Source organism: Eucyclogobius newberryi, unplaced genomic scaffold (assembly GCF_026437365.1).
Source record: "Eucyclogobius newberryi isolate DKJ021-1_F unplaced genomic scaffold, fEucNew1.0.hap1 SCAF_12, whole genome shotgun sequence".
In the NCBI taxonomy this organism is placed as follows: domain Eukaryota; kingdom Metazoa; phylum Chordata; class Actinopteri; order Gobiiformes; family Gobiidae; genus Eucyclogobius; species Eucyclogobius newberryi.
Window position 1 is genome coordinate 14,710,332 of NW_027315746.1, and position 18,849 is coordinate 14,729,180.

The following is an 18,849-nucleotide window of genomic DNA, read 5'->3' on the forward strand; positions in this document are numbered from 1 at the left end:
GTTATCGTCGTCACTGCAGCTAAATGAATCACGCCTCAATGAAATGATAGAAGCCATTGTCCCATAGAAGATACTCTGTCAGCAGTTCCCATGCATTTACATGTACTGCCCTGAGTCATCAGCATAGAAATAGGTCACTATACAGTACGACCATATAAGGGAGCGAGAGAAGGGAACTCAATCTCGTATATGAAGTGTCCTTGTCAACAAATACATCACATAGTAAAAAAATCTTTCCATAAACACAATTCGGCTCGAGGCTGGTGCACTTTTATACACCAAGTAGACTGCCCTGAATCAATACAACAGGCTGCATTTCCTCATTTACAAAAGCCAAATGGTTAGGTTTACATGCACAGTATTTTTCAGGTTTTATACTTTTTGTTAGGGCTGTGCAATTAATCGAGATTGACTCAAGATGGAGATTCAGTCATTTCTGATCATCATGACGTGACTATGTTTCTCTGTTAAATGGCACAGATTACAAGTCTGTGTGGTTCATGTTCAGGAAATGAATATTGAAAGCCATTTTTATCTGTTTTATTTATACAAAATAGATAGTGATCGTTCAATATGACGGACGAAAAAATATATATTTCATCCGGATGTGGTTCACACACCAGAACTGAAGGTTGGTGGCAGAGGTGGGCAATATATATTGAATTATACAACGTAATAAAGTGAATGTTGTTTTGAAGATATGCTAAATTTGAATAGCAAGTGTATTGTTTATAATAAAATAAATACTATGCTAAACAATATACGGGATACTCCAAAAACATATACATTTTTGTCAATATCATTGGTGGTTCGAATCTTGTTTGAGTCTTTTCCTTCTGTCGATGTGTCGATGGGCGATACCAGTGTGAGTGAATCGGCCTCATTGGTGGTGGTTTGTGGGGCCATTGCCACAGATTGCCGCACCCTTGTTTTACTCAATCAGCCCCAAGGCAGCTGTGTTTACAAAAGTCACATCACTCGACAATGTATAGCGAGAGCTTTGGCTATCTTGGGAAATAATCTTCACTATCCATCATCATGACTGTTGTTTAGTTTGAAGTTAAATACATTTTAGAGCATACAAAATCAATTTCAAACTAAAACCTAAAAAAGTATTGGGTAAAGCTGCGTACAATTCTTGGTTATTGTCACATGTCATATCATTTCTATTTGAATTTGGGTTCAAGGCAACGACTACACAGAGGGAGAGGTTGAGAGAGAAAGAGTGAGAGATGAGAGAGTGGTAGAGGATAAGATTAGAGGAGGATGACTATAAGGAGATGAAGAGTGAACGCGGCGAAGGAGCTGGTGTGTCCATCGAAGCAGAAACGCTGTCAGTGTCTATAAAACCTCCCCCCTGTCAGATTAGTCCAAGATACTTTTCCTTCACTCTCATCTTCCTCTGTCCACATCATTTGTCTTATAAAACTACATTAGCATAAAGACACTGTTCCCCGGCCAAAGAAGAGTAGTTTTAATGTTTCATGCTGTATATTTGTCTGACAATCCCAATATAGCTCTTGTAATTCACTAGAATTATACGATATACGGTAAAATGCAAGTCATGCAGCAACTACTCATGTGGTCTATTTAGTTTCCATTTTCCAGTATCGTATCGGCCGAAATCAAACTTTTTTAAAGATATAAATATCAGCTGATATAGAAAAACGTCAGATATTTGTTCGCATTTTGGAAGAGGAAATAAATAGATAAGAAATAATAATTATAAGTCTATATTGTTTCTGTTCAAGTAATTACTTTTAAACTATATTTTGTTTTTATTTAATAAGACAAATCAAAATATTTAGTTTTTGTGTAATTCTGTTTTACATAAATTAATAGTAGTTTATTTGTTCTTCAATATCAATACTTATTCTAGTTTATTTTCTTGTTTACATACACTCTAGCCTCAGCAACAGATACCAGTATATAAAATACTGAAAAAAGATTAAAATGTTTTACCACATTTCTAATGCTTGTAATTCATTGTGCACTACTTCAAATTTAACTTGTTTATCTGACATAGTTCACTCTGTGGTTTTGTCATTGATTGTCATCTTCAGTAGGTCAAGAAATCTACCATAAGATCTTCAAACAAACTGTTTTTGGCTGTTTCAACAACCACAAAACTCTCTACGAAAAACCATGAGATGTTATTTTTGATATGGAGAAAATCCCTTTATTTTGATCTGATCAGCACAAGTAGATCAACAAAGGTGTTACAAACAAGCAGCAACACAGCAATTAGAAAGAATTAGAAAGATGCAACTTAGATTTAAACATCTACATATATTGGTCACAGAATCGAATTAATTTGCTTGTTGTTTCTATTTTTTTAATACATGTAGATTAAAAAAAAACGATACAGAAATCACTTTTTGTGGCTGAAAGACTCCAAGAGTCTTAACCAGGTTCTAGCACAGAGCCTATCGATTATTTGGAGACAAGGGGTGGGCAATATAGACAAAAATCAATATCTTAATGTGTTTTTTGATTGTCTCACTGACGATATTCGTGAAATCTATGAAAAATGTTGTGGTTCAAGTATTGCACACAAAAAAAATTACAACAATCAAGAAAATACAAATAAACATCCTCTTTATTTTTGCTGCATTTTTCAGTTTTTATTTTAGACTATATTCCCGGTATTTTAGCATAATTATTTCAAAAACAAAACAGTGGCAATCGTTCAATAAATCAATTAATGAGCATTGTTTAGCATACATTCCACTGAGCAATATTATTTTGTGCCATTATAACAACATTTTCCTTCCTATTGATTTATTTATTTATGCATAAATCATAAAGAACAGAGCATGGCACACAGAGATAACAAAACAGATAATAATAATAGCACACTAACAAACAACCTTTTCCATTTCTCTTCCAGTCTTATTCAGTTGGTGACGATGACTACAACATCCCGCCCCTGACTCCTCCCACTCTGCCGGAGCACATGATGCCCCCACATCTGCCCCACGAGACCCCCCCTGGCCAGGGTCAGTACCACCCCCTGGACCCACCCTCCAGATCAGGACCGCACCACCAGTACCAGCTGCAGGGCCTCGAGATGAGCAGGATGAGCTCAGCACAAGACGGCAGGACGTACAGCCCCGAGGGAGGCCCGATGACCAGCACCCTGTCTGTGGTGAGTTCAGGGACCCCCAACCACAGAACGAGAGTCGGAGTGTTTCAGGTCATAATATAATGAACTAAAAAAATCAATAATAGTCATATGGCTGATAGTCATATACTCAATACTAGAAAATAAACCTGAATGTTAAACTCTTTTTTCTCTGGCTTTTTATACTACCTTTCATATTATTAAGTGTATTATCATATTATATTAAAGTTAAATTAAGTATTTTGCTGTTGTTTGGTCTTGACATGAATAATCATAAATAATGATTAAGTTGTGATATTTCAGCTCCTGGTGGTGAGTTCAGATATAAAGTGTGATCTTATGTAGTTCGCACAAAACACATGAAAATGGACCATTCATTGAGAAAACTTGAATATTAAAGTAATTTCTTGAAAGCCTAACAGTTAAAAGTATGACATATTTTTCCACACTTTTCTCCACAAATAATACAATTGAACAGAAAAACTATTTGAAAGTTAGTTTGAAAGTATAAAAACCTATCATTACAAAACAATCAACTTGAACAATGAATTTGAGTTTAATTTGGTTGATAAGTTGATAGTTATAATGCATATTTAAATTTAGCCAAAAGATTGACAGCTCTTTTTTGTCAGAAGGCTGATATTGGGTTTTGTGGCTGACAGCAGAACGAGCAGATAGATGTATTTGAACTAAACTCTCTCACATGTTTCTCTGCTCGCTGCGAGAAACAGGTTGTTGCCCGGGGCAGTGTTTTTTGAAGGCCAATCTTGGCGCTGAGTTGACATGACATTTTCCTTATATTTAAAATTTTCATTTCGCAGTAAAGTGAAAATGTTGCTTTTAGTGCTGACATTCAGATGTGGCTCAGTATTTCTTACAGTAAAGCTGAGTGTGAATCAACAGCTCTTCGTTTTACTTATAAATGAAACTTTCTCACCTCCCACTCCTGCTCTTTCAGTCTTTATCATGTGAAATATCTCCTAAATGTAGTTCTTTAACAACTGTTTTAACTCACAGAAGTTTGTCTGTGTCTTTCATGTGGTTAGTCTTTTGGTGGAGTTGGTTTTGTCAGTTTGGTATAATAGTCGAGAAAATGACTTTGGGGCAAGGGCAAAAGTCAAAAGTCCTAGAAATAGGATTTATTAAGACTGCCACAATGTTCTTCAACAACACATAACTTAACAATAATTAGCAAATTCATTTGTAAATAATAAGCTAATTCATTTGTAAATACATGTTTTGAGGTAAAGCTGATTGGTTGTTGATTGCCTAATTGATTTAAAAAAATGTATTATTACCATTACTATAATTGGGGTCAATACAAATCTAGTCTAATCTATTGCTATTGATTCATTGACCAATGCTAATTTCTCTAATTAAACAATTAAGTCTTTGGCTCCCCATTTCTATTCAAACATCGCCCTTATTTTAGAGTCACGTATCCTAAATATATTCCTATATCGTATAAAATACACATTTGTTTATAGTCCTATACCTCCCCCTCTCTCTTTGTACACGCCTGATGCCTCTTCCCGCGAGCGGTTACCAAGCAACCTCGGCCAGGCTCGGCCTAAAGGGGCGGAGCTTGTTTATATTATGCATTATGTACAGGGGCTATATTTTATTCACTGAAGCAGGAATTTGTGTTTCTATCACTTCTGTACAGCTTTAAGTGAAATTTAAGAACGCAAATGGAAATGATAAGGGTTACATTTGTTCAACTTTATCCCGCTGATGATATTTATGTGTGAGAATGCCCTTTAAATGTATCTAAGATATCTATACACTTATGTATCTCTTTAAATATCTCACAAAATAGTGTATGGAATGTGAAATTACCCACTGAAGTAGTAGCCTTTTTACATATGCTGTTGGACTATTTCCAAAACAACAGCAGATATTATAATTGTTTTCAATATATTGCCTACGTCTAGTTAAAGTATAATAATAGATGAGCTATTTATATTCATATTTAGTGGTGGATAGTAACAAAGTAGAAAACTGCAAGTAAAGTAAAATATTTAGGTATCTGTACTGCAACTATAATTTTTTAAGGGAGATTCTTTTTACTTTACTACATTTGACAGCAGGAATCTGTTCTTTCCACTCCACTGCATTTTTAACTGGACTGAAAAGTAAACGCACTTTTCATTTGGTTTGAGGGGTTATTTTGAGCATGTTCTTGGTGATATCCTGACCAAAGGTTTTAAGGTTCCCAACTTTGAGCAAACAAAAATATATTCATAAAACTCACTAGAAAATGTATTCAAATTGCTACTGTTGACCAGAATCAGCACAATTCTTCTTTTTTCCAAGTTCTAGTAATGCTAACGTGTATCCATGTGTGAACTTAAGTTAAAATGTGTGTTTTGGTTGAGGCCAAGGAGCTCTGAGTCATTTGCAGCTCTCGTGCCAGCGCAGGAGTGTTCTGAGCTAGTGCAGATTCATTTTGAAATGTAGTCGGTCACCACCACAGCCTAATTCACTTAAGATCACATCAGTCACACGAGCAGGGCGTCAGTCAGCAGGTTTTTGGTTTACCACGTAGTCACTCGATGTTGCTTCATTTTAAACCTGTCCCGTGACCTGAAGTAGTGCTAATATTATACTTTTTGCACCCAGTTAATTCCTAGTGTGGAAAAATATACAATGATTAATTCACAATATAACTTGGTCGAGGCTTACAAAACACACAAATACACTTTTAAAAGCAAATTTGGATCAGTACAGATAAAAACTACTAAGTAAGATAATGAAAGAAGTGATAGTTTGTTTGAAAATATAATACCTGAACAGTGAATTGTAGTATCCATTCAGTGATCGCCTTAATTATCACAACAAAAACATATCATTTGAAACTTAACTTAAAATATTTTCCATGTTGCTATTCATTTATTTTTTAGCTATACATATGAACCTATGAACATCTTTGTGTAAAACACGTTTGGCTAACGTTTCCCCAGGTGAATTTCACTGATAAACCATTAGCGATGGAAATTACAAACAGACATTGATTTGACATTTACTAACGCCTTGACCCGACCAGCGCCAAAACCACAATTATTATTTTTTGACTTTTTCCACCGGTTTGAGCATCAGCCTCACACCTCTTTCCGTTTTGAAAAATGTCACTCTTCGTTCCGTTTAAATACCACAGCGTCTGCTTTCGCTAAAGAGTTCAGTAACATCTTCCAGAAAGGGGCATCAAGTCGAGACCACATCCGATGAGAAACTATCAAACCTATGCTTAACTACTCTCTTTTTCAAATTTGGGAAATTAGGTGTTAAAGTTCAGAGGTGAAGTAATAGCTTTTGTTTTCCTCAGAAATTGGACAGAAAATCTTCAAGTATGACACATCTCAGTGGGCTCTGGATGATGCATAACACACAAAGGATTTTACTCTGAAAATGAAAATGGCAAAAAGGGTTTGACACCTAAATTATAAAATGTGAGTTTGCTTGTTAAATCAGTTATGGTCAGATGACATGTTCAGTACAAATCACAATTATGCCATAAAAAGCTTCTGTATAATTTACTACAAGGTTTCTTTTTTTTTTTTACCTTTTTTTCCCCATCAGAACATAAAACATACATAAACTCAACAAGACTTATTACACCAGAAGAGGGGGTAAAAAACCTAAAAAACTAACAAAAACAAACAATAACAAAAAAACAAAAACAAAAAGCAAACAAATGATACGGGGAATAAAAATAAATAAATAAATAATAATAATAATACACTACAAGGTTTCAATTAATCATTTTATGGATGGAACATAGCACCAGTAGATAAACGGTCAATACCCAGACACTACTTTTGTGTCTAGAACTGTATCTAATCTTTGTTTCGATACTTAAACCAGCACCAAAACAAGATTGGGCAAGTATCGATACTGATAAAATCACAAAAATAAAACAAAAGTGGTCCTTTGAATAGTTTTACAATGGTCTTGAGCTGAAGAAGTATAAGACCATATGGTAATATAAAAGAACAGAGATGTGACAAAATCCTTTGGCATCAGACATTGAGATTTTGATCCGTCAGATAAAATTACCACAAGACTGTACACACATGTGGAAACTTTCCCTGTGAGACTTTCTTTCCATGTGTTTACAAAAGGGTTCAGTTCTGCTGAGTTACACCTCTTAAAAAGCTGTCATTCCAAAAACAACAATGCTACAATAACACCAATATCATAGAAAATACATTAAACCAAAAATTGTGAACTGGATTGCACAATTAATTTATGATAAATTATGTCAAAACCCTGTCTCATTCTCGTGGATTGAATTTCATATTTTATCTGATCTATCTTTTATCCTAAAATAGTGTCTCTTCCCATCCCTACTATAGACATTTTTTAATAAGCTATTAAGCTATTGGGTTAGTTCTATTTGTTTTTTGTTTGTTTTTTGAATTACCATAAAAAAACATCTATCAAGCATTTTCTACCTTGTAATTTCATTTATTTTTTTTATTTTATATTGTGGCAAATTACACATTAACAACACTATTCAGTATAACATTGTTAAGTAATTATAAGTCTTTATTGGATGTATTTAATGCCGCTTGTAGTAGTAGTAGAAAATTACAAAGGCCTCTGTTAGCAATAATAGCACTACTACATAATATGTGTGTTTAGTTTGATACCTGTAGAGAGACTTAAATAGATACAGATCTGTTTGCGCAAAGCCAACTCTATGTCTGACATAAAACATTTGCATCTATGACTCAGGTGCGGCTGTAAAACAATAGATGGTTCTGTCTGGTCACTTTATTTCCAGCATAAACTACTTTCTGACACATTAAAGATGAATCCCGCTGGAATAAACTACAAAGACTTCAATCTCCCTTTTGCACCTGTGGCCACTGTTGTGTTTTCTGCTCTCCAAGTTGTATAACACGTCTCTGTGCTAAAGAACACATCATCAGCCTCGTAACATGGAGGGAAGAGATTAGGTTATTTATACACCTGCAACCCTCTTAATTTAGCCAACAGACGTTTTTATCTTGTCAAGTTTTAAAACCACTGGCTGTTTTTATTTATCTTTACATTGGGTAAAACTGGTCTTGTGTAAAATCCTGCAATTGTTCAGATTCGGATGCAAACTCAAAAGGAATATTTTGTTTCTTTCATCATAGTGAGACTTCTTGTTGACGTGAACATGCAGATAATGTAGTGCCTGTCAATAAATAATGAGCACACTTCAGAATAAAACATAAGCGTATTTCAGTAGGTCTTTGTAGAAAGTTTTAGCCAATTAGATATGAAAATACATGTGTTTTCTCTCATTTCAATGTTTTATTTTCGGATTCTGCAAGTATAAAATGACTACTCTCAGGCAAAACTCAAAATACTTTTTACTTCAAAACTGTAAAAATAAATAATAAAAATAAAATAATAAAAATAATAATAATATCAAATAGAGTGAACTATAGCACTAAAAGCTGATTTTTTTCAGTGGCTCAAAACAGAAAAATATTAAAGTGGCTGTATCTGATTTTTATATGTAATTGAGTAAAATCTCTATTGCAGATATATTCTAAAAGCCGCTGTTGGGGTCAAAATGAGCTCGATGTGTGCTGCCTGCGTCACATTATAAAGAGTTCAAGAACCAGGAAGTGCGTTTGTTAGCATGCTAGTTGTTGTTAACTTTTAGGGTTGTCAAAAGAATCGGAAATCAGATACTAATCAATACTAAAAGAAACACTCCTACAGTTTTAGAATTATCTTGAGCTTTATCAGAGCTTGTAAAAGTGTGCAATGTTTAGTAGAGAATGTACTACAATCAGTCTATTGTCTAGAACTTTGCCCCAAAAACTCCAATTTTTGTATTGTGACACTATGAGCTTTTCCATGATGGTAAAACTCGCTCTGGCCTCTGAAAGTTGTGAAAAGTGCTCATATACTCGCATTTGGATGACAATTACGATGTTAAAAATGCATTAGGAAAGTGAAGAATAGGTTCTCAAATAGTTTAAAAATGAACATCCGGTACAACACATTCAAATGATGTAACATCGTGCCTTTTTTTCTCTCGGATCATGTCTATTAAAGTCACGTACATCTTTTTCCACAGATGCAGCAGATGGTAAATTCCGATTCGCGCTTCACCACCAGTCAGCAGCCAATCGAAGCCGCTCTGGGGCCGAGGAGCCAATCGGCGATGAGCCAGCAGAGCCAGCAGAACCAGCTCCCCACCATCAACCCATCACAGCTTGGCCCGAACAGGAACGCCATTACCCACAATTCCCCCTCACCCCCAGGAAGTAAATCTGCCACGCCGTCTCCCTCCAGCTCTGCTCACGAGGACGAGAGCGAGGAGACTCTCAGGGTAAAACTCAAACCGTTACACGACGTGAATTAACCAGAAACACATGAGTCAGTCCTGTAGTTCTGAAGTGATGACTGACCCCACTTTGCACCATTTTAATATGATCAGTCAAGGAGAAACTGCCCAATATATTTTTATCATTTATCATTTTATAAAGTACATTTGGTAGATACAGTTTTTACTTGGAAATGACAGTGCCTTTGTTGTAGAATTAGTCATAGTTTTGTGTTTGTGCTTCATAGTAATGAGCAGTAGCAACAGTTACAGAAGACTTGAATTTGAATGCAGTATTTCCACTTTATATCTTTTTAGTTTAAATTAAGTAAAATTTTCTGTAGAAATGGGTGATGAAGTTAATAACGAGAACAAGCAGGTCTGAAGCTGTATTTTTGTGCCAATTCAAGTAATCTAAAATGTATTTTCATTTGTATAGTTGCACTAAAACACAGTGGTACTAGTACAAATCTGAATAAACCATTAGGCGCAGTGGAAAATATTTGAAGGATACATGACTTTGGTTTGAAGTTGCCTGAAAAATTCCTGGTTGACCAAATACATGCCCTGTGCAGGGAGTCGTTGAGGGCGTGGCGCTCTCAAAACTATTAATTATCTTTATGATGTGATCCAAACTGGAGTCACAAAAGTATGTAGACAAAGACATTATAGTTAATTAACAGTGTCGTCATGTGTAAAAGGGACAATTCAGACTCAAAACTCCAGCACTTCCTTTCTGCTGTGGTTCATAATAACACAATAATACACCCTCAAATCCCAGTAAAATGATTAGTGGACTTTTAATTCTAAGGAAAATGCTCAATATGTTATACAGATCTCAATACCGCCATGATAATATTTCTCTAGACTCTCTCTAAAGAATAACTCTAAATAATGTCTTGAATATTACCATGTGGTCTCAAACTAGATCTGATCAAGACCGATTTTTCCACTATTCAAATTAGTATGTGGTTTCAATACTAGTTTTAGTAACTGGGTAACGTTTCTCTTTTCAACTTTTGGCATTAACCATCTTAAGACCTGCAGCAGCTCTTGAGTTTCGTGCCCGATTCTCTTCAATCGCAGCACTGGTCTATTCAGGACATCCACCCGCGTGACTGTTTTACATTTAGAGTAAAAGAAGGTTACTTTAACTAAACAGGACCAGTTTCACAATAAAGATGTTAATCGGAGAGGCTTCATCACTTCTGAGTCTTCCAGTACACTGTCTGGGCTTTTAAATGTTGTCTTTTTTAGTCTCCTGCAATGTTTTTTTATTTCTATTTCAGTGGTAGTGGTTAAAAACATTTTTATGATGTGTGCAGCAGCATCTATCTTTTCTTTTTTTAGTATTAGTATTGTAATTTATGTATTTTTTATTATTTTCACGCATGTTTCACGCATGGAAGAATGTTATTTTGCTTTTGAATTGTTGATTTGTGGGAGGGACGGGTTAGGTTCACTTTCTAATGAACATGAAAATCTGATCACTGAATAGATCTAATGGACAAAAAAAATGCAATAGGTTTTCTTACCTGGTTAAATAAATGTTAATAAAATAAACATGGCATTGAGACTGGTTTAAATACTTCTCTGAAGTAAAGGAAGAGCAGACTTACACCGGAAAAAAACAAAACACTTATTTTTTTCAGTAAGGATTCAGTAAGTTTTTACATTTGTTTTGACAATGATTAAATCTAAATTGCTCCAATTAAATAAAATTGTTTTTCATTCATTCGCTGTCTGTCCATTGTCAAAGGCAGTTAGATCGACTCAAACCTCTGATAACAATAGAAAGGATGCGTGATAAAGTCAGATTAAAAATAAGTAAATGAAACACCTTAAACCAAAGCATTTCATATACTTTTACTTGAATTTTTTCACATCTTTTTCACATAAAAAAAAATGTTAGCTGTTCTTTATTATTTACTTCTGTACCTACTTTGTGTTGCAACACTGAAATTTCCCCATTGTGGGACAAATAAAGGCTTATCTTATGGTCACATTAATATATAGCGCTTTTCTACCGTCAAGGTAGAAAAGCGTGAGGAACAGATCTTATCTTATCTTATCATCCTAATCATGCTCTTGTGTATAGGAGTGTGTAGACAATCATTATGTTAATACTCAGTGTCATAACAGAGTCATTCTCAGTGAATGTGAACGAGATGGAAATCAGCTCCCAGTGTTTTTGTGTCTCACAGAGAAACAATACTAAACTGACTGTTCGTATTACGGCGAAATGAAACCATCACATTACGGGCTGAATAATGCCGCACAACTTTATCACCACATTTCCTATGCATTGAAGAAGTAAATGGAAACGATATCACCCTCGGCAACACAACAGACGTCATTACCCGCGGCACATTTGCTCAAGAGCCCCTGTCTGTGATGTGTAAGTCAGGCAGACCGCTCCAGTAAACAAGAAAAACTGGGCTTTCACCTTTTATTATGTTGCGCTAAACTTTTACAATGCTCTGTACATTTGAGCTGGTTAGATTTTATCATGACAAGACAACTTTAAATTGAGTTTGTTCTTTTTTCCCTGGGAATTCCCTAAATATAGCAAATTGATTAAAACAAATATTTTGATGTTGACTGTCTGTAATCGAATCAAAATACCTGGACCCACTCCAATATACAAGCGTTTCAAAGATATTTTCCTGAAGTTATTTTATGTTTAACTGATAAATACACAGGGTTATTTCTATTCATTCAGCTTTTTCCGTTCTGATATTTATACTTTATATGCTTTAAGTATCTGCAATATCAACTGATACCAGTGCAGAGTCTGGTAATTATGGATATTTCTTTCCTTAAAATGGGAATAACTTACGCCAAAACCAGATATGTTAGTCATTTATTCCTCAAATAACTATAGAACTGTATTTGTTGAAGTATTACGAGAAGTCATGGGTCAACAGCAGCCAGTAAATAGTTGGAACACTTATATTTATTGGTCTCAGCATCAATAATCCCTTTTTTGATTGTCCTGCACAGCATTTAGCCCTCTGTCCCTCGTCCCACTTGTTTAGCAAATCTCCTACTTTCTAACTGATGCCACATGAATTGTACAAAAAGTCAGATTTACATGGAAAACATATATAAAACAATATATATTTATTTTTTCAAGTATCGGTAAATTGATTGTTGTTTCTTAGTGGACAGATGCGCAAAGCATGCTTCAAAATTATCGATTGCCTTTGTTGTTTGATTAAAATATGTTATGTCTGCTATGCATTTTAGATTACAGTTTGTACTAAAACAAAAATCAAAGTAGCACTAACTTTGCAAATATAGATTGCAATGCCAACTTGAAGACCACACATTTAATCCTTACACATTTACACATCTGCAATATGTAATAATCAATGTGTTTCGTGTGTGTCACAGGTCAGTGGAGAGAAGAGGCCAGCAGGAATGGACATGAAGAAACCTAAAACACCAAAGAAAAAGAAGAGGAAGGACCCAAACGAGCCGGTGAAGCCAGTCTCGGCCTATGCTTTGTTTTTCCGGGACACTCAGGCCAATATCAAGGCACAGAACCCCAACGCCACGTTCGGTGAGGTGTCTAAGATCGTAGCCTCTATGTGGGACGGCCTGGGAGAGGAACAGAAGCAGGTAAGTCCCATTTGAGACACAATATGGTGATGTTATAACAGTTGAATTAAGAACTTTTTTCATTTGTGTTTTAGGAGTACAAGAAGAGGACAGAGACAGCCAAAAAGGAATATCTGAAACAACTGGCTGCCTATAGGGCGAGTCTGGTCTCACAGGTATTACACTTTACTACTACTTATTACTACAAAAAGGGCAGAAATATCATCTCGTATGCTTTTTGAAGGTTTGCACGTATTTTCAAGCTTTTTACAGTCTTTTGAAATATATTTTTATGATAGACGACACACAAGATTTTCTAATTTAGCATATCACCAATATCTATCTCCCACCTTTAACTACAGGTAAGCGATGTTGACAGAAATGTGTATCTCAATATCTTTTTTGAGATGATCTTTAAACGTATTAGTTGAGGTTTAATTAGCAGGCAAATATCACCTTCTACCTTTATTTGAAAGTTTACAACATTGCAGCTTTTGTAGCATGTTTACTGTAAACAAACGTAATACTCAATATTCACATTTTGCATATCTTCAAAATAATGTAATGATTATATTATCTAAAATATGATATTTTGTCTTTTTATCCCTAGCAGAATTACAACGACCCGTCAGAGATGAAACCCTCTCACTCTTCCACTCCTCCCTCGTCCTCCTCTAACCCAATGTTCAACCCCAAACCCCCAGTGTACCCCGTCCACCCGGGGCAGCACCCTTCATCCGGCTCTATGCCCCACAGTCTGCCCCCGCATCAGCACCCGGGCATGTACATGTACCCGCACCCGCCCCACAGCCACATGCACCCGCAGCTGCTATCATCCAGAGGCACTGTCCCACGGCCAAGTGGCCCACATCAGGGCGGTCTGGGTGGGGTGGCAGGAGCGCCCACTCCCCCTCTGCAGGTCAGCCCTCCTCTGCACGGACAGGCGCACCTCGGGGGGCTCCACAGTCCCCACCATCACCAGCAGCTCACGGGACACAACATGGGCATGAGCCACACATCGGCCATCGGACAGGTACTTACACAATTAAGCAAATCTGGGTAATAAGAAATGACAATTCATCAGGATTAAATTATGGACCATTATTTTAGGTGATCGTTAATATGAAAACGTACAACACGAGGTAGAGTGGTGTGTATTTATATGCCCAAGAAAACATTTATCTTGTCTTTGTGAGTTATTGATGGATTGCTCAAGGTGTGAAAAATCAGAAATAAAGCTAAATTAGTGTCTATACATTACACGGCTCTACATAATGAAAGTATAATGATGAAAATGATATCAATAACCATTATTTTTAGACGTCCTCAGCACTGTTTTACTACCTCCCTATAATGGAGCAGTGTAATCACATTTTGTGCAGTGCCAGATCTTTCCTCTTAGCAACTGGTCAGCCCAAAGGAAAAAAACTACAAATGCTGGCATTTAAGGCCGATACGCTAAAAACTGAAAATATGGCATACACATGGCATTTAACAAGCATAGAACAGACTTTAAATAATGTGGAACTTGCAGTAAGAAGCATCTGTATAAACTGTGTAATTTAAATATGAATGTGGTCAAAATGCATTTTTAGATTGTGATAAAAACACAACAACTAACTGATGAAGCTTAAAAGACAAGTAACATCTAAAATATAATTGTATTGCTTTTGCAGCTATCCCTCTCAAACATCTTATTAGTTAATTCAATTGACAAAAACAGCCTAAATATGGATAAGCATCAGTAAACACTTGTACTAGTAAGTTCATTTAGATAATAGATACTGTTCCCCATGTGTCTTTTAAATACATTAGGCTCATTATATTGCCATTCAAGGCTGTCTGTCACTCAATCAATGAGTTAATCAATCACCCACTCAGCCTTTGTGCTGTTTTGTATTTCCCTGGAGAGTTTGTTTGTTTTGCTCGCGACAATGACAGAAAGAGAGGAACTGTTTTGAATAATTTAGAAAATTTAAAATTGTATTTTCAACATTAGAAAGAAAACATTGTTTTAGTTTCTTATACAGATAACAAAACAGAACTTTCACTGTACATGCTGTCATATTTTTATTTTAAAGTTAAATTTTTGTGTTTTGATTCCCGCTTTTCCTTGAAAATTGCCACAAAAACTTAAAGATAAAGATAGGAGCGCTTATTTAAAACTTTTTTTTTTCTTTTTGGGGAAGAGCGAGAAGGGTTGGGGGAGGGGGAGAGCGAGAGGGGGAGAGAGGGGAGACAAAAGAGGCAGATGCTGTCTTTGTGAAATAGTGAAGGAGAAGAATTTGCCCCACAATGGATGAATAGGTGAGGTAGAGGAGGCGGGAGGGAGCACCCAACCACCTGCTGTCCCGGGCCTTTCTCCTCTTTCAGCAGCGACACTCAGATTAACTTCCCTTTCAAAAACCACACGCACTCGCTCCCCCCTCCGCAACATATATCTATACTCGCCAGGGTAATAGTAATAATAACATCTCCTCAATATAATTACCGACGCTACCGCTAAAAGTGCATCTGCATCCTTTCACTTAGTTTGTCATTATTTTATGTTTAATTGCACATAAACGGGGCATTATGTAATCATTCAAACACCTGGGGAATGTTTACTAAAGTAAGCAAAATAGGGCACTTCTGTTTGTCAGTTTTGTCTGTGCATACGTTCAAATGCAAACTTTGGTTAACATTTAAAACAATCCGAACGTAAAAAAAATTGCACAGCTTTTCATGAATGGGCCATTGTAAAGCGTTGACTAGTTTCAAACTGTAGCCCCAGAATATGAAGTTCATAGTTTTATATTGTTAGAAGTAATTGTGGGGCTTTAACACTTACTGTGTTAGTTGGGATTAATAATGATCTAAACGTATGGATTTGAATATACATGCTGCTCTAACAATCACTTAAATGTAGCTGATGATGAATCCTTTATTTGTCTGACTTTGGGGAAGTTCCAGTGTTGCAACAGAAAGTTAGAAAGCAGCAGGAGAATCAAAGGTGCAATGAAAAGGTAACTAGCTTAAATCTAACCAAACTAGACAGACTTAAGATACAAAGGCATAAATATATAGTAAATAAAATATAGTACAATGCAAGGAACATTTTAAACTCAATTATGGCCTTAATTCTCAATACCGAGTTTAATGCCACAATAATACTTCTGATTTTACTGCAGCTCAAGATCATTCTAAAAACTGTACAGGAAAGGTCAAATTTAGTCCTGTTTGTGTGATTTTTGTGTGAATTTTTTTTTTTTGGTTCTAGTTTTAGTATTGATTACTATCTGAATTTCAATACTTTTGGCAACCCTAGTATGAAATATATGGTGGAACACTGGGACATATGGCACAAAACAACTTACGTTAGCAGCTAGCAGTGTCAAGAATATGGTTTTCACAGAAATAAATAATGGTTAACCTCAAGTCTGATAAACCAGTGGTTTACAAAGGGGAGGTCGAGAACCCTCGGGGGGTCGTGAGGCATGAGCTGGGGGTCGTAAGATGACTAGGGAGATGTCATTTGAAGTAAAATAACTCTTCAAGCCACTCAATAAAACAGTTGCACAGTTATTTTGGGGGTCCTGGTCTGAAAAGTTGGGGAACCCCGGCTTGACAGCAAAAATACTGAATAAATGATTTATTTGTTCCCCCCAGAGCTATCACCCGTCTCTTCAGTCTGAGTACCAGCAGATGGGAGGAGGGATGCTGAGCGGCGCACCTGTGATGTCATCATCAGTGGACTACCACCAGCTCGGACGGCACACGCCCGGCCACCACCCGTCTCTCGACTGGAGCACCGAATACCATGGCAACGGGTAGGTAATGGAGCCTGGATGAGGTTAGGCTTTCAGAAATGAGGGAGATATTGATCCGTGTGGGTGAGTGCGCTAGAGCTATAATTTCAGATAATTCAGGAATAAGATGTGGGTCCGTTGCACGGAAATGTAGACTTTAAAAGATGAGCAATGCCATTTTTGTGTCTTATTTATTGTTCCACTCCAAAATATATAGTAATATTCACAGTTTTAAAATATGTCTTTACAAAAAACAAAAAAATATTAACCCCAGCTTCAAAACTTGGATAAATGTAGAGGTTTGGGTGTGGAAAGGTATGTGATCTTACAGCGAAATAAATATGCAACGTGCGTTGGACTTTTGTTTCAGCAATATAGTCCAACATAAATCATAACAATGAATAATAATAAAATATAAACTAAAACGAAATGAAAATATAGAGCCTTTTGTGTAGAGGCTGTTTTGTCTCACCTATGTAACGTTCTTTACAGCTTTCTTCACTGCATTGGATCGAATAAACTACATTGCTCTGTTTTTGAGTCGGCAACTTGTCCTTAGGATGAACCAGTTTTTGTCTTAAAGTGTTTCCTGGTTTAAAATAAACAGGGACTTCGTGTTGTCTAAAAATTCTCTGCAGTTTTTCCGACAGGCCAGACACATAAGGGATAGAAACACCCTTCCTTCTCTGTTCAGTTTCCCTTTTGTCCTGCTTCTTGGTTCTCTTCACTCTGTTGAGGGCCCAAGCGGGGTAACCACAGGCTGAGAGGGCATTTCGGACATGTTTTTCCTCTTTCTTCTTGCCCTCTGAGCTGGTGGGCACACCTTGAGCTCTGTGTTGTAAGGTTCTGATCACTCCCAGCTTGTGCTGTAGTGGGTGGTTGGAACCAAAGAGCAGATACTGGTCCGTGTGTGTAGGTTTCCTATATACTTCTATTTGGAGTTTCCCGTCCTCTCCTCTGATCGTGGAACAATCAAGAAAGGCCAAGCGATTCTCCTTAGCGTCTTCTCTTGTAAACCTGATATGTGGGTCCACAGCATTGATGTGATCAGAGAAGGTTTCCAGCTCTTGTTTCTTGATTGTTACAAAAGTATCATCGACATAGCGGAGCCATAGTTTTGGGGCTATGCCTGAGAATGAGGACAGTGCCTTCTTCTCAAAGTGCTCCATGTACAGGTTGGCCACTATGGGAGAGACGGGCGAGCCCATGGCACAGCCATGAATCTGTCTGTAAAATTGTCCCGGAATTGAAAGTAAGTGGTGTTCAGACAGATGTCCAACAGTTTACATATGTGTTCAGGTGTCAGTTTGGTCCTTTCCTGTAGGGTGGTGTCTTCCTGCAGTCTGATCCTCACTGCTGCTACTGCATCAGAGGTCGGGATGCAGGTGAACAGGGACACGACATCATATGAAACCATGAGGTCATCTGGGTCCAGTTGGAGATGTTTCACTTTATCCACAAAGTTGTGCGTGTTTTCCACATGATGTTCCGAATTCCCCACAAGCGGAGCCAATATAGTTGTTAAATGCTTGGCCACATTGTAAGTGATGGAATCTGTGCTGCACACTATGGGTCTGAGTGGAACATCCTTTTTGTGTATTTTTGGAAGGCCATAAATGCAGGGCATGGCTTCACCAGGATACAGTCTGTAATACAGAGGCCGGTCTATAGCTTCCTCTTTTTCCAGCCTTTGTAAACAGTCTATCACTTTCTTCTTGTAGCCACTGGTCGGATCTCTTTTCAAGCGTTCGTATGTGGTCGTGTCCTCGAGGAGGGTGTGGACTTTGGCTTCGTAATCAGCTGCTACTTCAGGAAGGCTCCGCCCAATGGGCGGGTCTTACCACAGAACAGTATTAATATCGGAGTTCTCGATCTAAATTCTTTTATTGACAATGACTCTTGGATGAGAGTCGAAACGTCTATTTTTTCTAACTGAGTCCAGATGACTACAACTGAAGCTTTTTCTACTATGGAACACGCCTGGACGAATGAGGGATTACACC

The 18,849-nt window shown here is 36.9% G+C and overlaps 1 protein-coding gene across 2 annotated transcripts in view; it reads left to right on the top strand.

The window, feature by feature from the left end:
* Nucleotides 1-18,849, top strand: part of tox (thymocyte selection-associated high mobility group box) — a 46,172-nt gene that overhangs the window by 25,234 nt on the left and 2,089 nt on the right. The window contains exons 4-9 of one of the 2 annotated variants that reach the window (XM_072440918.1): nt 2,891-3,148; nt 9,207-9,461; nt 12,852-13,079; nt 13,154-13,234; nt 13,669-14,091; nt 16,707-16,867. In XM_072440918.1, coding sequence (XP_072297019.1) covers nt 2,891-3,148; nt 9,207-9,461; nt 12,852-13,079; nt 13,154-13,234; nt 13,669-14,091; nt 16,707-16,867 — 1,406 coding nt within the window. The remainder of the gene's footprint in view (nt 1-2,890; nt 3,149-9,206; nt 9,462-12,851; nt 13,080-13,153; nt 13,235-13,668; nt 14,092-16,706; nt 16,868-18,849) is intronic. The other variant, XM_072440919.1, reaches the window with a different exon arrangement.